General features: G+C 32.6%; 1 protein-coding gene across 1 annotated transcript in view; it reads right to left on the bottom strand.

The window, feature by feature from the left end:
* Positions 1-3,486: 3,486 nt before the first annotated feature.
* LOC132758262 (guanylate-binding protein 1-like) overlaps positions 3,487-23,331 on the bottom strand; it is a 59,072-nt gene continuing 39,227 nt past the window's right edge. The window contains exons 3-4 of the mRNA XM_060749824.1: positions 4,912-5,189; positions 3,487-3,764 (exon numbers count right to left, since the gene is read on the bottom strand). Coding sequence (XP_060605807.1) covers positions 3,528-3,764; positions 4,912-5,189 — 515 coding nt within the window. The 3' untranslated portion in view covers positions 3,487-3,527. The remainder of the gene's footprint in view (positions 3,765-4,911; positions 5,190-23,331) is intronic.

Here is a 23,331-nt window from a genome sequence, read left to right as displayed (position 1 = left end):
TGTATCATAGACAAATATAAAAACAGTTCCCAATGAAGGAGAATCTGAGTATGATATTTCTATCGCCATCCCTATCTCTGCCGTCACAATGAGAGGACTTATGAAACTACTGCTGATGTCGTACATAACATCCGTAATATGATTACATTGGTGAATCCTCCCACACAAAGAGAAATGGCAGCTAAGTGTGGGGTGTCAACAGAGTAATAGAAAACATTCTAAAAGCAGAAAGGAAAAAGTGCCGTGCTCAAAGTCTTAGTGAGGCAAAGATTTTGAAACCACTTGTTCGATCATGGCGTCTATATCTCCGTCTTAATTACCTGTGGAAAATGGAAAAAGGTTGTCATCACAGATGAAGCTATGTTTTATATTGGTGGTAGTTACGGTAGACTTCGTGTTTTCTACGTTCGAACAAATGAGACAAGCCTTAGCAAGATGAAGTTTTTAAAACAAAATGCATTTCTGGGTTATGCTTTTGGGCCGGGTTAAGTTAGGGCAAAAATCTCAATTTTAATTTTTTAAGGGTTTAAAACCCAATGAAAAAAAAATTACATGCCCATTTCTCGTAGAAAATGATATGGTTTTCCGTTAAGACTCGGCCTCTAGTCATACCAAACTTTCTCAACAAACGCAAAGGGCAGAATGGATGCCAAATCCCAGATACAGCTCCCATGGACTTTGGCATCCGGGGTATACTGAAACGCAGGCTACAGAAACGCAAGATAGATCTTTACCATTTCCGGTCTGAAAAAGATTATCAAAGAAGAATGGAGCAAACTTTAGTAGTCGTGCATAAACCGGACTTTAGAAAGCTGGCCAAAAAGGTTGTAGAATGATTACCATGGGTCCCAGTTGCATTACCACATGCAAGTAAATAATTAGGTAGGTTTTAAAACTGTTTTATAATAAATTGAACACCTCTCGTAAATAAGTTTAAGATGAAAACCTCCAACAAAATTTTATTATTCCGATTTTTTTTAAACAAAATAGTCCCTTCAATATGACGGTTTGCAAATACGGAGTGAGGAAAGAACGGCGAGTGAAATATACAGTGAAATATACTGAGCTTCTGGCCTTCTTTGTTTAAACAAGGGAAATCTCCAATGGTGTTTGAACGATGGTTTGTTCAGCGCCCTTTATAACTTTAAGTATAATTTGTCAATTCAGATCTGTATTATACATTGGATGAGTCGGTGCATTAAACTTTTAAGTTTGACTAAAATGGAAATACATACCTTTTATTTTTTTTTTACTTTTGCCACTCATATCCATTATATCCAAGTCATCTTCTAGATATTTGTCTTTTAATTCTCTCAAACTTGCATTGACCTGTAAAACAAAATTTATCATAAATAGTTACGACTGAATGGTTTTCAAAATGTATTCCAATTTACCTTTCGTTATTATTTAATTAAAGCATAAATTTTGGTTGTTCCATTGTTCATTTTTTTCACCAAACTAATTAGGTTGATCAACATCTGTTTCAATTTGCCGCGCCACTGTTTATACTTTTTTTCTACTATTTTTATGTTGCGACTTCATTATAGAAATTATGAGAATTCGTCAGCGAACTCGTCAGAGAATCTATACCAATCATCAAAGCTACGTCTTCTTGCAACATCTACATTAAGATGATATTTGTGCGGTCCACTTTAAAGTCATTATTTTCTTCATAGGAAGAGCATGGAATGATATTTTCAAATGATATCTTTTTATGTTGATCTGTCATCTTCTTATTTTCCAATGTTCAATCAGATAGCAATGTCACAAGCAAGATCAAATTTCTTTTACTCATAACATAGTCTGAATGGTCTCTTTAATGGTGGCAAGACATGCACACAAATGTCAAAAGAAACATTTCACTAGAATTTTGTCCTTAGGACACGGAAGTCCCACACTCCAATGTCAGTTTACTGACACACACACACAGCAGAACAAATGGACAGACAAAAGAACTTCTACATGACTCTCCTTTAATGGTTTGGGGATAAAAACGAAATCCGATTTTCCCAATATTAAGAATTTCAAATCATCTCAATTTTATATCCTAAAGAAGCTTAAAAGAAAACAAGCAAAACCCGAGATGCACAACTATACATGCTGGCCAACAACTCGGTACAGCTCTTTGACTCTAGGTCAAATAATTTTTGGCTACGTGCGACAGAAATTTGAACTAAGTCAAGGACAATAACTTTACAAATAACGAATAAATTCACAAGCACAATTACACATGTTCGAACTCTACAACTTCAAGAAATCACCCAGTTGCACAACTGCATATGCTGACCAACATTTCTATAAAGTTTAATAACTCTAGGTCAAATATATTTTGGGCTACGGGCGACATAAGTTGAAAATTTTTATTAAGGACAATACATTGAAAGGTCAAGAATAAAACAAATAAAAGGGAAATGTGTAGATCAAATTTCAATGATCGGAAATATATCATAATAGATCAGATGTAACGTTGTGATTATGATGGTTTATTTTTCTTCACTAATTTATTTTTCATTTTTAAAAAAAATCTTGAAGGAGAAATAAGAAGGAATTTTTGTTTTCCTTACAATTACATGTATTATGCCTTGTTGAAATAGAGGTTCTATTATTATCATTTTTATTATTATTAACAATAATAATAATAACTGAATTGATTAATTGAATTAGCAAGTTATTTTCAAAGATTATCTACAATTAGAGAACTTTAACACATTCAAATAAATTTTGCTCATACACATACCGACAGTCGCTTCCTTTTTGGCCAGGTGAAGCAAAGATGGCTTAATTGTTAGACGGTGTTTCGATATCGGGGATATAGAAAATGGACTAACAATTCATCTTATGTTAAACAATATCACTAAACTATTTAGATAATTAATGGACTCATCTATTTCTGTGAATGTGTGTTTATTTAGAAACTTTTGTTGTTTTGGACTTTCTTTAGGGATTCTTATTTTCTCTATTTTATCGATCTATATTATCGCCACATCAGCGTTGTTTGTGTCGTGTGGAGGCCGTAAAACGTCGCCCGTACATTCAATCAGAAATGCTGTATTTCCGATCCTGCACGACATTGTTGTTGTGTTTGTGGTACTTTTAGGTTTCCCTTTTCGGCATTTTTTTTTTGGTTGGGTGGTCTTGAATAATGTTAAACACCCTTCGGATATGTTGCCTGCTTTTTACATTTGACTTTTCACGTCTTATCTGTGATATGCAGGCTTCATTACATCTAATCCCCTAGCAAATTCCATATTGATTTGTTCCGCCCATTGTTTTCTTGTTTAGGGCGCACGCTTTCTTTTACTTGGGGAGCATACGCGTATTTCATAGAATGTCACAAAAGTGTCACATTGAAGGTTCCATGATAACCGACGTGTTAACACATCTGCGAATGTTTCTAAATTCAAATGTCATCATTTTTATGTTTAAATGTCATTTAATCTATTTTAAAGTCCTTAAATGCTACAAATTGTTACAGTATTGGCATTCAATATAAAACAGCATCTAATGTAACCAGGTAAATTGAAAGATCAAAGAAAAGTTACCAAAGTATCATCCATTTCAGGAAACCTTTTTTTAATCTTTGATTTTAGGTTATTTACATCCTTTTTATAGTGGAGATACCCATCTTCATCCTCATAGTGTCCGACGGTCAATCTTGGTTTAATTTCTGATTGATACATTTCTTCCATTGCGGTGATACACATAAGCTTTTGGATTTGGATGTTTTTGTCATAATGTTCCTTCCATAGTTTGTCCATATTTTTCTGTACAAATGAAATATATATTTGAGAGAAATTATTGAAATATATTGATTCATATGCTGGTAGATAACAAATGAATTAAGAATACCTTGCAGTCCATACGATAAAGTTCTATGAACAATGTTATATCTTTGAACCAAGCCAAGCCTACGTCATCAGTGAAAAGGTGAAATTACCGATCGCGTTTCAAAAAAAAAAAACTCGACAGAATCAATTTTGTTTCATATAAGGAGATTTTATAACACTTTTTTATCGTGTTTATTGTAATCTACGTATCAAAATCTATTGAAAACAGAAAAATATGCCTTTTCTTGGCCATAGACCTTAAAGGCATTATCATATGAAAACTGGGTGTACGAGGACTTACATACGTAATAAGGACAAAAATGACCGCAGTGACTTCTATAAAACATGTGGTATATTGGATAAATCTAAGGAATTTGTTAGTTTTTGTTTAAAAAGATATATTTATGTTAGAAAAAGTGATATTTTATGTTGGATATAAAAATGTAAAAAGTGTTTATTTTTTCATTAAATTAATTCGCTTCATACATTGCACAAGGGCTATGTCGAAGAACTCAACATCGTTTTTGGACCTAAAAAGTAATTGTAATGGTGGCTGTGGCTCAAGAATATAATGTTGAACTGCATCGAAAATCTTTTTGTTAAGTTCATCCATAATATGTACGTAAATGAGAAATACAGCAAAACATCGTTATCATGAATTATGAATATTTTACAAAGGGATATACATATATGTTTTTACGTCAAATCTGGTTTAAAGTCGAACCTGCATAAAATGCAGCAACTTTTACATCTGTGTAATACCGGACTTTGTAGGAATAAAACTAATGCAATTACCGATAATTTAATGCGTAACTTAAGTTTGTACTACATGAACAAATATTAAAAATGGCACGTGAATAATGGTGGCCACTGACCTTTAAAGTTCATATCTTGCCTTTTGATAAAGTGACACTAACTCGTTGTAAATGAAATATTTTTCTTACACGTATTAGATTTATGTGTGAAAAATATGTATTGAATTGTTCCTTTTACAATTTTATGTTGCCTTTTATATACAGTTTCAAATAGCATAAATAAAAATTGTATGAAATGAAAAAACTGTCAAGATAAAAACTAAAAATACCTCAATTTCGTCGTACAAGTCTTCTTCAATCTTTAAGACGCATTTTGATCGAAATTCTTGAGCAGCCCTTCTTCTCTCCCCTGTGAATAATTCCAGGAAGTTTTTCTGCTCATATACTGGAAGTTCAATTGAAAGTATTCTCGACTGAAATGTTTTCATTACATTTTCAAGAACAACTCTGTTCTCATTTCTTGCCATGATCGCCATTGCACTGCCTATACATGGTATCCCTCCGGTATTGAACGTGGTAACGTATGTTTTAACAAGGGAAGAAAACACTGAAATCAGAATTATTTCTTTTTAATTTTCATAATGATAATTGTTAATAAAAGTTATATAATTTCATTTATTTATTTAGTATGAACAAAAAACGTGTCGTGGTAATATCTATATATTGTATAAATAAATCAAATCAAGTAAATTGTCGTAAGTACTCATTAATTAGAACACCAGCAACATCAAGAAACGAAGAAAAGAAACAACTCATTATAAAATTTAGAAATAGCATGCGCATTTTTATGTTAAACTGAGATTCAAACAAAGTTAAAACGTTTATTTCACAGGGGTCTTAATTTACTTATTTGTTTCGAATCGGCTTTGTAGTATTCAAATGCGTCACCACATGAACGTGAGAACGAACATATAACTGAATGGTTTCGACTATAACCATGCTGGTTCTCACGTTCAAAGTATATCAACTAGAAGACAGTCACGGTAAAACTTTCCGAAATATTTTGTAAATGGAGTAAAATGGTGATAGTTTTGCTGTTTATTTCGCATATTGTGTTGTTTATATTGAAGTTGTTAATGACCGTGAGGAAAAATGCACTGCGTATTAATTGAAAATGTTGGAAATGCATAAAATGCAAGACGATTGAATAATTGTATGTATATTATAGCCGTTGAAATGTGATTTTTATTTGAAAAGGATATTTAAGGGTTCATATATATATATGTCACATTTGCCCTGATGATCATAAGAGAAACCGGTTGGCAAATAATTAAAATAAGTTAACTCATGGACTGTGTTTTTTTGTTTTATATATATATATATATATATATATATATATATATATATATATATATATATATATATATATATATATATATATAAGGGTTTACGCATCATTTTTCCGCGTACCGTCGTAATTCACCACTCTGCGTGCAGCACCGTATCATTCTTACGCAATTTTTTGCTAGGTAAGTTCAGAAATGCGATAAATTCTAACTAAAATTGATTTTATTTAGAGAGTTTGCATACATCACGGAAGTTATGAATGTTTCATCTATGTGTGCACAACATTTTGCAAAAATATTTCTATATTATAACTTGAAACTCTAATGAAAACACTTTTATACATGTGAAACATTTGTGTTCTGGATACAAACATATTTCACCCATTTCTGAATGCAAAGTTGTCTGAAGAAGTATCATATGTCAAATGATCACAAAAACATTGACACGAGCTGATCGCATACCAATTTGATAAAAATAATACAAAAAAAAATGTTTGGCAATCATGAAAACTTTGATATTTGTGGTGCATCATCATGCAGAACTTTGGCCCGCTTCTTTTTGCGCAGTATACTGCATACTTTGAAATGCTGTTGTTGTTAGTTCTTCATTCTGCAGTATTATTATGATCCGACATCACATCATTAAAATATTGTTTGCAAAGTTGTTTTAATGCTTTGAAAGCTCCAAATCATTCAAATTCATGAAATAATAGACTCAACATTCCTTTAAAGAAAACAAAAAATAACAGTTCATTGATAAAATCGTCGTTTATACCTACGCGTTAAACTTCGCATATACGCATGCGCTAGCTAGCATGAATGCATACATCGTAACTATAGTAAAGTCTTTAGAATAATATAAATGGGACGAAACATCTCAGATAGATAATTTATCAAATAAAATTCCTGATTTACATTTATGCAATAAAATTGGCCTAAAATGTTTTACAAAATGAGTATGGAGCTCCGTAACAAATTTTACCTGCGTATACCGGAAAATGTTTTGCAATTATCGTGGCTTCGAAAAAAAGAAATTTCGTAAGCTTTTTTACACATGATTTTCCTTTCACTTTTGTATGCCTTAGATTTTTGAAAAGAAATATGTTTTGAAATTCTGCGTATATTGCCTGATATTCAGTACGGGTAAAAATAAAGATTCGGCCACCCGGCCATTCGACCCATAACTAATTGTCGGACTTGGGATTAAGGCAGAGCAGAAGGTAAATATAGGCATCTGTGGCCATATTCGACGATAAGAAACTATCATTTAAAACTAACTGTAAATCAGTGTAAGCATTAAGAAATAAATATATTAAATTTTGTTCAGAAAATAGGAATTATTTTAATCTGTTTATACTAATGGGTGCATGGAATCGCCGAAAAATACCGAAAAACACCAAAAAAATGCAAGCTAAAGCTCATATTTCTAAAACAGTATTTCTTTTTTACTTTTGAATTTTAGTTACTTAACTAATTTACACGGCACGTAACTTACGCATGTAACTGAATTTAAGGAAGGCGGTAACTTGTGCTTGAGTTATCCTCCCTGTATTAATTTTTGTGTCGACATGCTCGTTTTTTTCACATTTTGATACTTTACGGTGTCAAGGGTTTACGCATCATTTTTCCGCGTACCGTCGACAATTTATCATTCTGCGCGCAGTACCGTATCATTCTTACACAATCTTCTAAAAAGTGCAAGAAGTAAGTTCAGAAATGCGAAGATTTTTTTACTAAAAATGATTTTGTCTAGAGAGTTTGGATACATCACGGAATTTTTGAATGTTTCATCTATGTATGCCAAACCATTTGCAATATTTGTCTATTATAAGCTAAAACTAATGAAAAGACTTTAATAAATGTGAAACATTTGTGTTCTTGATGCGAACATTTTTCATCCTTTTCCGAAAGTCAAGTTTGATATTCCTTATATAACGACCATGGAAGTAAAGCTAATTATTTCAAAATTGAACACAAATAAATTTGCAGGCCTTGATGGTATTGGTCCCGCAATTTTAAAAAAGTTCTGGGGATACTATTATTCGTTGCATAACATCTATTATAAATAATAGCATTCATTAAGGTATTTTTCCCGATAAACTTAAGGAAGCTCGTGTCCTGCCTGTGTTTAAATCAGCAAGTAGAGACTTTTCTGAAAATTATCGCCCAATTTCAATTCTACCCACCATCTCAAAAATATTTGAACGACATTTTGCGTCACATCTTCAGACATTTTTTCAAAATACAGAAATTATACATGACAGACAATCAGGGTTTCGAAAATAACATTCTTGTAATACATCATTACTTAGATTAATTGATGCCAGGATCAAAGATATTGATAATGGTAAAATGATAGGTGCTATTTTCCTTGATTTAAGAAAAGCGTTTGATTTTGTCGATCATGACATTTTGATACACAAATTGAAATTATATCATTTTTCTGAAAAAGCTGTAACTTTTTTCGTTCTTATTTATCAAACAAAAAACAGACAGTTCAAATAGGTATTCTAAAATCTGACATTTTACAAGTAAAATCAGGAGTTCCCCAAGGATCCATTCTTGGGTCCTTACTATTTTTGATTTATATAAATGATATATATATATATATATAATCTATACTCCGTAATGATCTTAATATAAACTTGTATGCGGATGACTCTACACTTTACCAATCCGGTGACTGTTTACTGGAAATACAAGATAATTTACAAAAAGATTTAAATTATATTATAAATGATTGGTGTATCCTTAATAATATGTCTTTGAACCCAATAAAAACAAAATGCATGATAATTGGATATTCAAAAAAGGTGAAGAAATGTAATCCTCTCCTACTGAAAGTAAATGATACAACTCTTGAAAATGTTACAGTTCAAAAGTTATCGGGCAGTTGTGTAAATAATACATGTTTGTACATTAAACCGGCATTATCAAATAGACTATGTTTGCAAAAAAACTAAATACAAAAATTGCCCTCTTAAAACATATCAAGATATATTACAACACGTACATCCTTCCAGTGCTTGATTATTGTTGTACGGCACATACTCATACATCAATAAAGTAAACTCAATTAAAAAAAGAGCTGCAAAAATTATACTTAATAGATCGATACGTTCACCAACATTAGATCTTTTTAATAAACTTGAATGGCTGAAATTCAATTTCAGAGTGAAATACTTCACAGCAATTATGGTGTATAAATCTTTAAAAAATCTGGCACCGTTATATATGAGTGAAATTTTTAGTTTCTCTCACAATGAATTACATAATTTACGCTCAATCGCTCATTAAGATCTTGTACTGAAAAGTATACCTCATACAAATTATCTAAAGGATTCTTTTTCTTATATCAGTTACGTTTGGAATAAATTACTATCAAACAATGTTCGACTTTACAATCTTTCAAAAACAATTGTAAAATTTACTTTCTAAGTTTACAGTTAGAAACATAATGAAAAATGATCACTTTATATTTTATTATCTTTATATTTTAATTGTTGTAAATGTTGATATCATCATTTTCTCTCTCTTCTTTTTTTTAAATCATTATGAGTTTATCTATAATTGCCATAATTAATATGAGTGTCAGTCGGATGAATGAATAAAAATTATCTAACCTTTACATTAAATGGCCGCCGCCACGAGAAAAGGGGCACTCGGGCAATTTTTGACGATTTTTATTTTTTATTATAATCTTGTAGAAATTTTATTTGTCTGTGTAAATCTTTTTATTTTATGTCGATATTCGAATTTTTAAGTAAGATACAGCGATTTAACTAAACACACCTTAACTAAAAATTTGCGACATCATCATCAAATTTGCGTGACGTCAAACGTAATTCCAACGAGTCTTAGTAATAAATAGTGACAACGGGCTACAGTTAAAGAGAAAAATGTGTGTTTTAAACAAATACTATTTTATTGTTTGTTATAATGCACGCTGAAACAAAACAATCAACTGTTCCTTTTTCAGTTCAGATTAACTTAATTTTAATATCACAACGTTCATTCCTCAGCAAGACGAGGACAAGTCTCATCTTGGTTCGCAGGACGCACGTATTTCCTAACGTGCCGGTACAGGTATTCTCGTCGTTGACGACTTAAACCAGCTGCTGGCTGGATAGAATCAGGAAATGATCCTCCTGGCAGAACAATGTTTCTCCTCATCAATGGAACGCGGATTTCGTCACTATTTGACCTTTCTTTGACAAATATCGCAGTTTTGTCTCCGGCTGTAAATCTGAAGCTTTGGTACTTTTGAATTCCTTTCAGCTGCAGAAAATATCTCGTCAGATACGATTTCCAGTCATACCTATTATAAAAAATAAACGACTAAAATGATTTATTAAGAAATAATAAATAATCATTTAGCTTAATACGTCCAGCCTGATCATTAAGCCTACTCAAATTGAAGATTATATGCGACATTGTTAAAAGTAAAACCAAATAACGTTCAAATATCAGTATTTAATGCAAAACTGTGCTCTATTTTATCTTTTCAATATTTTACCAAATTTCTATTACTTTAAACGCATACTTTAATATCGTGAATAGCAGGAATCATCATTACATCAGTAAATCTTATCGATGTATTATATGGCCTTAATTAAAGTGCGTAACTTACAAATACACCGATTCTCATATTAGGAGACAGATTTAAGAATAGAGTTAATAAAATTTTTGTCAATATAAAAAGGACAATTTACCAAGTCCATGATTGATCGCCATTTGCATTTCGGTACAGGACAGCGAAATTGTCTTTCGCCGATTTCTCCACGATGTCCGCAAACTGGCTCAAACTCTCACAATCCGATCTTTTAAATAACTTCTTAATCCGCCCGAACCCTCCATCAACAAGACATCTAAAATAAATGTACAGTATATAATTTTATATTTTCTCCGTATAATAAAATAAGTAAAATAGGAGTTATTCTCTACTTTTATATTCATTTCTCCGTATAATGGCAATACATATGTAGTTGTTTAGTGAACATTGTGAAAATTCGTTTTTACTTTTTTTATAAAATGCACCAAGTTAGCCAGTTTCAAGCAAAAATCAATTTCTTGCTTGAAAATTCATGTACGTGGCATAGGATCGTACACTTCATTACATATGCAAATACTTTACTTTTGATATAATCATTATCATCTTCAATACGAAAAATAATAGTTTCAAGTTTGTATCTCAATACTTGAGAAAATGTATTTTAACTAAATTTCGACTCTGTTTTTCATGTGCATCAATTAAAGTATTCATACTTGTCCTTTATTCGAAGGAATTGAATTGTTCATATTTTGATAAAACTAATCCTTTATGAGCGTGAATAAATGTTTTTAATAAGATATCATCTCATGAATTTTTCTGCAATGGAATGAAGGGACGCTTTACCATTAATTTAATTAAGTAAAAAAACATGAAACTTACTTTGTATGTCCAGGGCTAGCCATAAGTAATGTTATATTTTCATGCAATCCCATATTTATTCTCCAACTCAGGTATGCCAGCGTGAATCTATTTTTGTTTTGAGCTGTAAAAAGAAATATAAAAAAGCTTTTTTTAAGATCAGGTTTTAAATCAAGTCTTTGTTAATACTACTTTTACACTGATTTAGAAAGAGGAATATTAGCGGTGTTATTACAAAAAAATGATACAAAGCTCATACGGTATAAAACGATACTTTACTCAATAACATACCTCCACAATTATCAGCATGTAGATATAGACCTTTTTCTCCAAATCCATAGTTACATAGACACGAGCTGATCACATACCAATTTTATACAAATAATGCAAAATAATGTTGTAAAATCAAGAAAACTTTGATTAGCGTGGTACCGCATCATTCAGAACCATGGCACCGCTTCTTTTTGCGCGAAAATACTGCATACATGTACTTTGAAATGTGTTTATTTTTATTGTGTGATGGACACGAAAAGGGAAATGTTTGGTTACTGGTTAGGGTAAGCGGGGCAGTGGATGACCTGGGCCTGGGAGCAATCTGCAGCTTTATAGTTTTATAAGATAATTTTCTTTTTAAATTCTATCCTTTCGTAGCAGTTATTATATCTATTGTTAACTTAAACTTTTCTTTGGACTCGGGAATTGCATAGTATTTGCTGATATCAGTAATTGAACTTGTACTCTCAAGTTTGCTAATACAAGCTAGCACAAGCGAGCCAAAGTTCATATTTCTAAAACAGTATTTCTTTCTTAAATTTGAATTTTAATTACTTTACTAATTGACAGGGCATGTATTACCTACTCATGTTACTGAATTTAAGAAAGGCGGCAACTATGTGCTTGAGTTATCCTCCCTGAAATAATATTTTTGTCGGCAAAATTTTTTCAAAAATTTGAATTTTCACACTTTGTTGATACTTGTAGTTCCAGTTATTGATAGACTATTATAAAACTTAAAGATAAACACAAGAATAAAGATCAACAAGGTAAAGGCAATGTTCACAGGACGCAGCCCCCGAAACACCCAAGTAGGGCACGCAGAAGACACCCAACAAAAACCTGGAGTGGACATTAGGGCGGCGAAAGGAGAGGGACATGTAATGTATGAAATAATATTAACTAAATCGGGCCCATCTGGGAAATAGAGGGATAAGGGCTGTAAGGGTGAAAAGGGAAGGGGGAAGTGGGGGGGGGGGTAAAAATGGGACGGGGTGAGAAAATACCTACCGTAAACGACAATCCAACAAGGCAGACTAAATATAAACAAGAGCCCGGTTTGAGCCGGGTGATGCTCCCCGAATAGGTTTTGGACACAAGAAAGTACACCTCTTGTAGTTTCAGAGTTATGTCCCTGGAAAAAGTTCAAAGTGCAATAATTCCAAAATAAAGAAAGGCAGAGTTACTGTTGTACTGCACTTCTAATCAATGTGATCTATCAACCTACAAAGTTTCTTGATGATATCTCTTATGATTTCCGAGTAATGTCCGGACAACTTCAAAAAGTAAAAATTAACAAAGGGCAATAACTCCAGAATTAGGCAATGCAGAGTTATAATTCTTGTGCACTGCACATTTTCCCATTGAGATATATCTAACTACAAAGTTTCATGTTGATATCGCTTATAGTTTTACAGCTATGGCCTGGACAAGAGTTTTCTAAAAGGGGAGATTATTAAAAAATGAGGCTTAACAGAGTTATGGTTCTTTTGCACTGCAGCTCTACTCGATGAGATCTATCTACCTACAATGTTTCATCTTGATATCTCTTATAGTTTTAGAGTTATGTTCCGGACAAAGTTCAAAGTGTTAAAATTAACAAAGAGCAATAACTCCAAAATTAGGACAAAAAGAATTATTATTCTTCTGCACTGCACATCTACCCATTGATATCTGTTCACCTACAAAGTTTCATGTTGATATCTCTTATAGTTTTTGAGTTATGCCCCGAACAAGATTTTTCTATAAGTGGAGATAATTCAAAAACCGGGCAAAATAGATGTATGGTTCTTTAACACTGCACTTCCCCTCAATGCCCTCTACCACTGTATGAAGTTTCAACAAATTATCTCAAAGGGTTTTCAAGTTACGCTCCGGACAAGACAACGGACGGACGGACAGACGGACAGACGGACAAGGCGCCGACTATATGCTTCCCCGAAATTTTTCGGGGAGCAAAAAACAAGTTAAAATACAGACATGAAAAACGCGTGAAGGAACACAAAGGGGTACCGCCTTGGAATAAACCACTGGGGAGTTTAACCGGTTTTAGGCGCGCAAAACATCACTCCCAGCCCCAATATGTTCATGAATGACACACAAGTGTGAATAAAATTAATTCCCGCCAAGTGAAATTCTAACAATGATCATGGTTACATTAGACGAAATAAATAAAACACATAAAATATTGTGTATATATGTAGAAAAAGGTACAGCCTCACGACCATTACCAAAGTACTCGATGCCTTAAAGGAAGACAGAGCAACAAGAAAATCACCTACAAGACATTTCAGTCCCAAAGGGCTTTAAGAACTGTCTATCATAGAGTCTCCCACTAAGTACGTCAGATGTAGTTAAAAGAGGAAAGCGTAGCGTCCAACTGTAAAAGGCTTGAACACCAAGCATGCGGTATGCCTAAAAATAATTGCGTCATAACCTCTTTTAACAAACAGTTTGATAGTTTTAGTGAAGACGGCAGAAAAATTACTATGACCCATGATCCTACGAAATCTGTGAACCACAATTCCATAGAAATCAGGTTTGCTAATACATGGGTTTCTTGTTCAAGGAAACAAGGGATGGCCGCTGGTGGGGTTCGAGCCCACGTCTTAACAATCGATGCCAGAATTGCAAGTCCGACGTTTCAGTCTAGAAGTTACGGGTTCGATTCCCAACTCTTCCAATGTATTTACTCAAATTCTTTAGTTTTATCAATATTTTATTTATTAACATTTCATTTACATGATAATTGTCAAATAATAAATTGTATGGATTGTGTAGGTAGCTTGAAAAGCTTTTTTAGAAACTCTCTCCGTAAGCACTATCTCAAAGAGTATGTATAAAATAGTAACAATTATAATTATATGCATATTTGTGTTAAATATACATAACATTTTCAATATAAACTTGCTTCTTTACATGTACAAGAAAATTAGCAATTTGCACTCTGGTTGTCCTTATCGAACCGATCTTAATATAAAGTATAGACTCAAATACTTTCGAATAAGACCGTGGTCTCATGAGTATGCGCCGGACACACAAAAGAATCAGATTTGCTTCTAGAACTGAAGCATTTTAGTATTTATGCATTTTTCTCCGGTTTGTAAATGATAAATATACATCTACAGGCTTCGCCGCACAGATGGGCAACAATAAAAAAAAACAAACAAGATTATTCAGCATTAGGTTAACCATCATGACGCGGTTCAAGTCTAGCGCTAATATATACGTTGCCACAATTTTCGGTGTGGACTCATAATACGGTACGAAAAACTCGATCAGTTGTCATGCTTTTATGATTTTGTAAGGCATTACACAACTTAAATTTGTGTGCAATATTCTATGTATACATATCTTTGATGCTAACAGTTATATTAAATAAATATTTTGATTGACAACAGAATTGTTTAATTTTAAAAGTTTTGGAAATGACCATTTTCCCCAAGCCAGTTCTAGCTGTTTTCATTAAAACAAAGAAATCGTACCAGTCTTTGATAAAAACTAGGTAAAACCATAACTTCAATGATCATTATATTCCGTAGACACACTTTTATTAATACACTTACTTTAAGTGTTTGTTTTGTCTAAAATGACATGGTGCTGCACGTGATAAATTATCGACGGTACAAGAAAAATGGTGCGTAAACCCTTGACACAGTGTACTTGTAGTTCCATTTATTAGTCGCCGGTAGAAACCGGCGACTATATTTGTAACAGTTTAATATTATATCTATGGTAAATTCTGAACGTAAAAGCAAATCAATTACTGAACAATTAAGCCCACAATTATTTTTCATAATCTTAAAAACTCAAACATAAAATAAAGTTGCTAAATGAAATGAAATATACAAATATTGACATCTTAAAAAGCATCATTTCAATTTTCATAAAATGAATTAAAAATGTATCCCTATGGACCAGTCATTGAATTTAGGGATACTTTTACTTTTTTCTAAGTGTCAAGCGTTGCTACTTTATGATTGATAAATCATGAATGATAATAATTTGAAATAACACATCTAAATTATGTGGATGTTTATATCTTATGAGACCTATTATATTTCATTATTTTATCTAATTATAAACAGATTTTTCCTGTTCTTTTGTAAGAAGCACGTGACTACATGTTGTTTGTTATTGTTATAAAATCTATTAATAGTAACAGATTGCTGATAAGACATACAAGTAACTTGTGAATAGGTGGCTAAAGGTATGGCGGCTGATAAGATGCAAATGTATGAACAAGTAAAATGGTTTCCTGCGGGGAACATTTTTCATGATATAAAGATATTTCATTTAACTATTTTCAACACCGTTTTGGCAGAGGGGAATAAATAAACGTTTATAGTCTGATTAAAGTAAAATTTAACGTCAAACAAATTGCAACACAAGCTTTTTTTACATTTTTAGTTTGTTATACACATCATATAAAACAGGTAAAAACCCTAAAAAAATCTTACCATGGCAAACCAGTAAAAAAAGCAATTCAAATTTTGCATTTGTTTCGAGTTTTTATATGGCTCTGCATGTACACCATACACAGAGTTTTATACTGTATCCGGTGTCGAGGTAAACAAAAGTTATGAGGCCGCGCGATTTAAATATATCAAAATTTACACATTTACTACTTGGAGTTGGATTTAGAAGCTGTTGTGCAAAGTATGTATAAATTTTTATATTATATTTACTTGTTTTTACATGTTTTAGCCTCGTACATGCCCAGATATCTAATACAATGAATGAATTGTAATGGGTTTTCGCGTGTAAAAACTGAAGTAAAGTACGGGGCAACATTTTACGGCTCACATCTATAAATATCTGGTAAAATAAGTGATCCCTCGGAAGCCTTAAAAACAGCAAATTTACAGAAAATTACAGGCATGGTTTGATTGAGTCTGTGATCATGAAAGCTGTATTTGACGTTGAACATACGTTTTGCTCTATAGTGCACCCAAATTTATGCATTTCTCTGAAGAGGACTCCACTTTTTGGGTAAAATTTATTTGATGAATAGTATTTTTTTTTTAAGACCAGACAATGTTGTTTTTTTTGTAATCTCTTTTTAATTCCATTTTAGATGACTGGATGAAAAGCCGAAATAATAGAAAAGAGTATTGTTATCATTACGACGAGAAGAGAAAACTGCAAGAGACCATAATATGATTAGAAGTTCAGAAACAAGAAAAAACATGTTGAACGTATATTTATTTAAGACAATAACTGTGTAAGTTGCAGAAAGAACATAAATTTCGTGGCGATGTTTCAGTAAAGTTGAAACCTTCGACTTTCATGTTTAAGTAAAACAAGACAACTAAGGTCCTAGGAAGAATCAAAGGCGTAAATGGCCTCCTGACAGCTAAAATACGTTACCACCATTGTTGTAACAGTAACAGTCATTTCAAGACGTTCTTTTTATGAAAAGTGCAAACACACGACTTGTAAATCTAGTGAAAAGACAATCGAAAACAGCAGGAGAAAGCTTTTTAACCACTATGCAATACTTTGAAAGTTATTGAAAGGATAACTTTTTTTTAATGTGACTAGGTGTAGTCGAATTAATGAGCATTATGAGAGATATAGAGATGTGGAGATCACTTTTAAATATCTCTTTATATAATAAGGAAGAAAACATAAATAGGTTAAACAAGATGTGCTGGCATTCAATTTCAAAGGTGAAATATTTTTTAAGGCAACCTAAATGATACATGACATAAAATTGGCATTTTGAACATTTGAACCATTACTAAAGACATAACTACAGCTCATTTTCAGCATTTATTCTTCACTAACTTAAGTGGTGTGCAATATAGATAGTTGGACCATCCTGGCAATGATAGATGAAGTTATTTCTACTAAATCATGTTAAAAGTGATAGTTTGCATAACATTTATGGGTAATATTTGGATGGATGAGACTTTGGTAACGTACAAATATGTTAAATGACACAGCAAAAGACTAAATAACGAGTTACTTTCAGAAATTGAGTATATTACCAGATGCATTGTTTGTTGTAACTAAGTTTGTTTTCTTTATTTTTATAAATTATTCAAAAATAGTTAAAAAATGCTAGAATAATGTCAATGTAATTGATGTAACGTATGTTACATTTTGCTTAAGTGATTATGTTTCTCTATTATTTATATAAGCTTATGTGATATAAATATTACTTGAACCTCTTTTCAATTGTAAATATTAGGTATTTTTAAGATAATGCAATTTGAACGTTTTGCATTATTATTATGAGTGGGTGGGGTAATAATCTTGTGTGTCACAAGTGAATAAATAATAAAAAAGAGGCCAAACCTGTTATTATTCATTGCAAATTCTATTTTTATGAACACCAATACATGCTGGCTAAAAAACTACCAATCTATAACAGAGAAAGACAAGACAGTCGCCACATATTAAACATATTACGATATTATATATTACGATTTTTATGCCTGGACAGGTACTCGTAAACTACTTGCCAAAAGTCAAGTTTCCGAAGGTATATTCTTTTAGGGTTTTACTACAAGGTCCATGCATATATATTGATTGCAAAATACTAAAGAAAGCTTGTGTTGCAATTTGTTTGATGTCAAGCTACATATACTCATAACTTTAGTGGCCTATTATATCAGGAATATAGTTGACAATAATCGATCAACACAGAAGAAGGTCTTTCGAAACTAATGACCGTTGATGACCGAAGAAGGTCGAACATAAAACAATTATTTCTTTTTAAGAAAATGATTAAATAGGATTACCATATTATGAATAATTAAAAGCAAAAAAAAAAATTAAAAAAAATAAAGCAAACACACAAGTTTACGCAGAAAATAATTCTATCTATTATGGCAGATGCCACTACGATTATTTTAATTTTGTAGATTTTCAGTATAAACAATTTATTGTTTGTAAAATTTGAGATACATATATTAAAGAAACAATGATAATTTTCAAATAAATCATTCAAGTTTTTCCACCTTAAACGTTAAAATAATTATAGAAAATTAGAAATATCACGTAATAGGTTTTTGTTCTTAATTAGGTTTAATTCTGACCAATTCCTTAGGGGGCAGGGGACCTAAAAATGAAAAATTTTGTATTTCAGTGTGACCAGAAACACAATTCCAAATATTTCAAAATCTGTTTCACAGGCAGATAACCAGTTGCACAGCATTATTCAATGATATATGACATACATTGAAGAAAATAATAGCTTGCATGCATTGCTCCTTCAAAAAATGACTGACAGCAATTTATATTTACCCCCACCCAGCCAAAATCACACCTAAAATGTACCAATATAGGCAATCTTCATGAAGGGTCAGCATACTCCAGAATCCGCCCGATTCCTTTAAAAATATCAGTAACACGCAGTGCAAGCTATGGCATTTTCAGAAATGACAAATTAAGTGTCTGTCATACGTTTAGATTTTTCACAAAATTTATCTGAAATTTCTTACTTGTTTGGCGCCAACTGTCAAAGCTTGATTTTTAACTTTTTCACCTTCATTCGGAGAGTCAGAAATACATACAAAGCTACCAAAATGCTTAGTTTCGGGTAAAAACCCAAAAATATATCTCATTTCCTACACACAAACAAGAAAGAATTACAATGACAGAGAAATATCAGAAGTTATCAGTACCTTCAAAACACCATGTCTGAGTTATTAAAAAATTTGACCGGGGCCATCATTCGAATATGTCCCCTGCCCCCTTAGAGGTAATTCCGTAAAGTAACGACAAACGGTATTTAGCCAGGTTATCGAAAAGGTCAATTAACCAATCGTGTACGGTTTACAGATCACATGCTCCGAAAACTGGTCACGTGCTCCTCCATGCCTCAAAAGTAAAACGCGTACCAATACCCTGCGGTCTCCGGACCGCAGGGAATAATTACAAAGTGATCTTTCATTAATCAGTTTCATACATGTATTTTATATCATTAGAAAGGTCTGTAAACTCTCAATTTACGCATTAAAGAATGTTTTCAAAACCTTTTCATTTTTTCTTGGTTAAGGGTTAAACTTGGCCCTTTCTGTCAACGTTCAATAGTTAAGTTTAGGTTGAACATAACAAAATAGATTTATGCTAAAGATGCATATTTATTGAAATAAATAGTGGTACTCGTCGTCTTCGTTATATTCCGTCGATTTCCGTCGCGCAGGTTATTAAAACGGTCATTCGGAATCGGAACTGCCTCGGCTATAATCTATAATAACTTATTCGAAGACTGACGGAAAGGGCCGAATAGTTGCGATTGCAAAACGGTATGATGGTAGGGATCCGGAATCGTATTGGATAATAAAATATCTTTTTTGTTGATATTTTATCGAACTGAAAGTCAATTAAACGTTAACTATATCGTATGTAACGACAGGAATATTGATTTCAACTAAATTATACATTATATTTTTTCGATAGCGCATAATAATATTATTTTTATGCATATACCACTTTTACGGTAGAATTGCATTGTTTCATGCAATAATTAAAACATATATATTTTCAAATATTTGATGACCGTTAATTATTTGGCGCTAATTATCGGATTCTGGTACAATACAATACGGATTTTACGGTATAAGGTAGAATTACAAGTAGAATTACAAGAATATTACTCGCCTTACAAAATTAATCAAATTTATGAAATAAAAAAATGCTAGAAATGGAACACGATTTATCAACTTATGTTTCATATAGTTAAAAGAAATAATAATTTTTTTTTTTTTATGAAAACTGCAAAAGGGATTTTCAAAGATTCGAACTTGGCCTACTAGGTCACAACTTCGTCATACTTACCACCACTAGGCTATCGAGCAATATTAATTGATTTAATATCAAGATCTATACTATCAATAAAATCTTTAGCATTTATGATAATAAGTTACGTAAACAAATGAAACACCTCCCGAAAATTAATGATTCTCAGGTTAATATTTCCAGACAATACTTGCTAGCAGTTCCTTGACAATATTGCTAAGCAAGTTTGCTTCATATATGATGTTTTATTGTGAATAAACAGTTACTCAACATATTGTTCCTCTTTTCTTTATACTTGAACCATTAATTAATCTGATATTTTCTTATATTTATGATAAAACAATCATTTTTCTATCCGGCGACTTGATGCTTTAGCATCAAAATCTCTACTTGTTGATAGAGTATTATAAAAGTTAAACATGTAGATAACTTAAACCACTACAATGTAAGTTTATTGCCCAATGAAATATGGGATGGCCGCTAGGATTGCAAGAACGACGTGCAAACCACTCAAAATAACCTGGTTTGCTTCTGGAACTTTAGCATTACTGATTTTGCACCGTGTTTAAATGAAAAAAATAAAATAAAAAAAGTCTACAAAACAACCTTTTTTTTCCTTCAAATTTATATGTAAGGCCATGTTTAAACATGGAAAAACGCGATTTGGGATAATTTCAGGTATTTTATCATTTTCTGTTAACCCATTACACGATATACACGATATACAGGCCTTTTAACTTCTTTTTCACCCCCTTGTTGTCTCAAATGGAGAAAGAATGCCTTATTTAGGCCCCCAACACTTATTTTTGTTTGAGAAATGTTGTTTAAAAAAGTGACCATTTTTCGGCGTGCCCCATATCCAAAATATACATCAAGGGGTGCCAGAAGGGAGATGTGCCCCCTTCTGTTTGGGGGTTTGAAGGGGGCTGCAGTCCACCTCATCGGCAAGAAAAATTTGGACTTGTGAGAGGCTAAAAATGACCCCAGATCAATCATAAAGTAACGTGTAACCAACGCTGAAAAGCCTTTGATTCTATCTCAATCCATTTGCAGCACTTTGAAGCACTTTGAAATCAATTTTGATGGAAAATAGCAACACAAAATAGTGATTTTTGAGATGTCCCCTCGTTACCATGGTAACAGGTAATTTAAGATTGAAGGAGTTTTAATAGTGTTATAGCAATTTGAACTTGTAACGGGAGACTTTTCAATGAAAACAGCCATTTGTAAACAACGCAACAGCCGAAAAAAAACACCAAGATTATCGCCGTTTTACTCCATTTACAAAATCTTTCGGTAAATTCAAACGTGGCCCAGCTTTGCCGTGTACAAATACGCCCCGCTTTAAATTATTTTAAAGTATGGGAACCAACATATTACCGATCGAATGGTTTCGCCCATAGCCAACTAAATTCCCATCTTCAAAGCGCAGCGCATTTTGCACACGGCAAAGCTGGGACCACTTTTGAATTTGTCGAAAGATTTTGTAAATGGAGTAAAACGGCGATAATCCTGATGTGTATTTCGGCTGTTGAATGTTTATATTACCGTTGAAGTTTAAAATTGACCATCAACGTGAAGAATTATAACTTCTGTGTCGATGGACCAAAGGATCATGTGAAAATATTGGAAATGGTATAAAATACATGGTGATGTTGACGGTAGGTATGCGGATTTTTCCGGCAAACATTTTGATCTTGTGTAGTAAATCTCGTTGAAATATGATTTTTTTTCAAAACGGCTTATATTAAGTTTTTTTTTATATTTGTTTGTGTCATGGTGGGGATCATTTGTGCCAAGTAATTTAAAACCTTTGAATTGTCAATAAGTTATAGAGCGGACATGAAAAATAGATGTTTTTACATTGGACCTTTGAGTGTGACCCTGACCTTATGGTTGTGACTTAATTATTGTGCTCTGCCCATTGTGTCATAATGGTGATCATTTCTGCCAAGTGATCTTAAAAACATTGCAGCGGTTAAAATGTTATGGACACACACAAAATGTAGACTTTCTAACATTTGACCTGTAAGTGTGACTTTGAACTTGGGGGTAGCAATTCAATTATTGCGCTCTGCGTATCGTCTCAAAATGGTGATTACTTGTGCAAAGTTATTTAAAAAACCTTTTCAGGGGTTTAAAAATTATGTAGCGAACACAAAATGTATAATTTTAACACTTGACCTTTAAGCGTGACCTTGACCTTGGATGTAGCAACCAAATTATTACACTCTGCACTCTCAATAAGCTGATCACTTGTGCCAAGTTATTTAAAAAAAATCAGCGGTTTAATAGTTATTGAATGTAGACTTTTTATTACGAAAAGAAGACTTTTTAGCGTTTAACCTATAAGTGTGACCTTAGGGGTGGCAACCTAATTATTGCGGTCTGCACATATCGTCTCATTATGGAGATCACTTGTGACAGGTTATTTTAAAAAAACACTTTCAGCAATTTTAAAGTTATGGAGCGGACACGAAATGTAGTCTTTTTTTTAACATTTGACCTCTAAGTGTGGCCTTGACCTTGGGGGTAGCAACCCAATTTTTATGCTTTGCATATCGTCTCATTATGGTGATCACTTGTGCCAAGTAATTAAAAAAATCAGCGGTTAAAAAGTTCTTGAGCGGACATGAAATGTGAACTTTTTATTATGAAATGAAGACTTTTTAACATTTAACCTTTAAGTGTGACCTTGACCTTGGGGGGGGGGGGGGTTAGCAACCCATTTTTTGCGCTATGCACATCGTCTCATTATGGTTATCACTTATGCCAAGTTATTAAAAAAATTGTCAGATGTTTAAAAGTTATGGAACGGACACGAAAGTGTAACGGATGGACAGACGGATAGTGGGGCGGGAAATTGAGAAAATAGTGCAAATTGTGATACAAGCATGAAACTTTCAGGAAATCATCTTTAGAACATGTAGATTTCAAAAGTGAAGTGGGCCCAAAAATATCTCTGCTCA

This window comes from Ruditapes philippinarum, unplaced genomic scaffold (genome assembly GCF_026571515.1).
Source record: "Ruditapes philippinarum isolate M1 unplaced genomic scaffold, ASM2657151v2 ctg1473_1_1_1_1, whole genome shotgun sequence".
Lineage (NCBI taxonomy): Eukaryota > Metazoa > Mollusca > Bivalvia > Venerida > Veneridae > Ruditapes > Ruditapes philippinarum.
The sequence above is the reverse complement of the archived record's forward strand: the minus strand, read 5'-3'. Positions and strand labels throughout refer to the sequence as shown.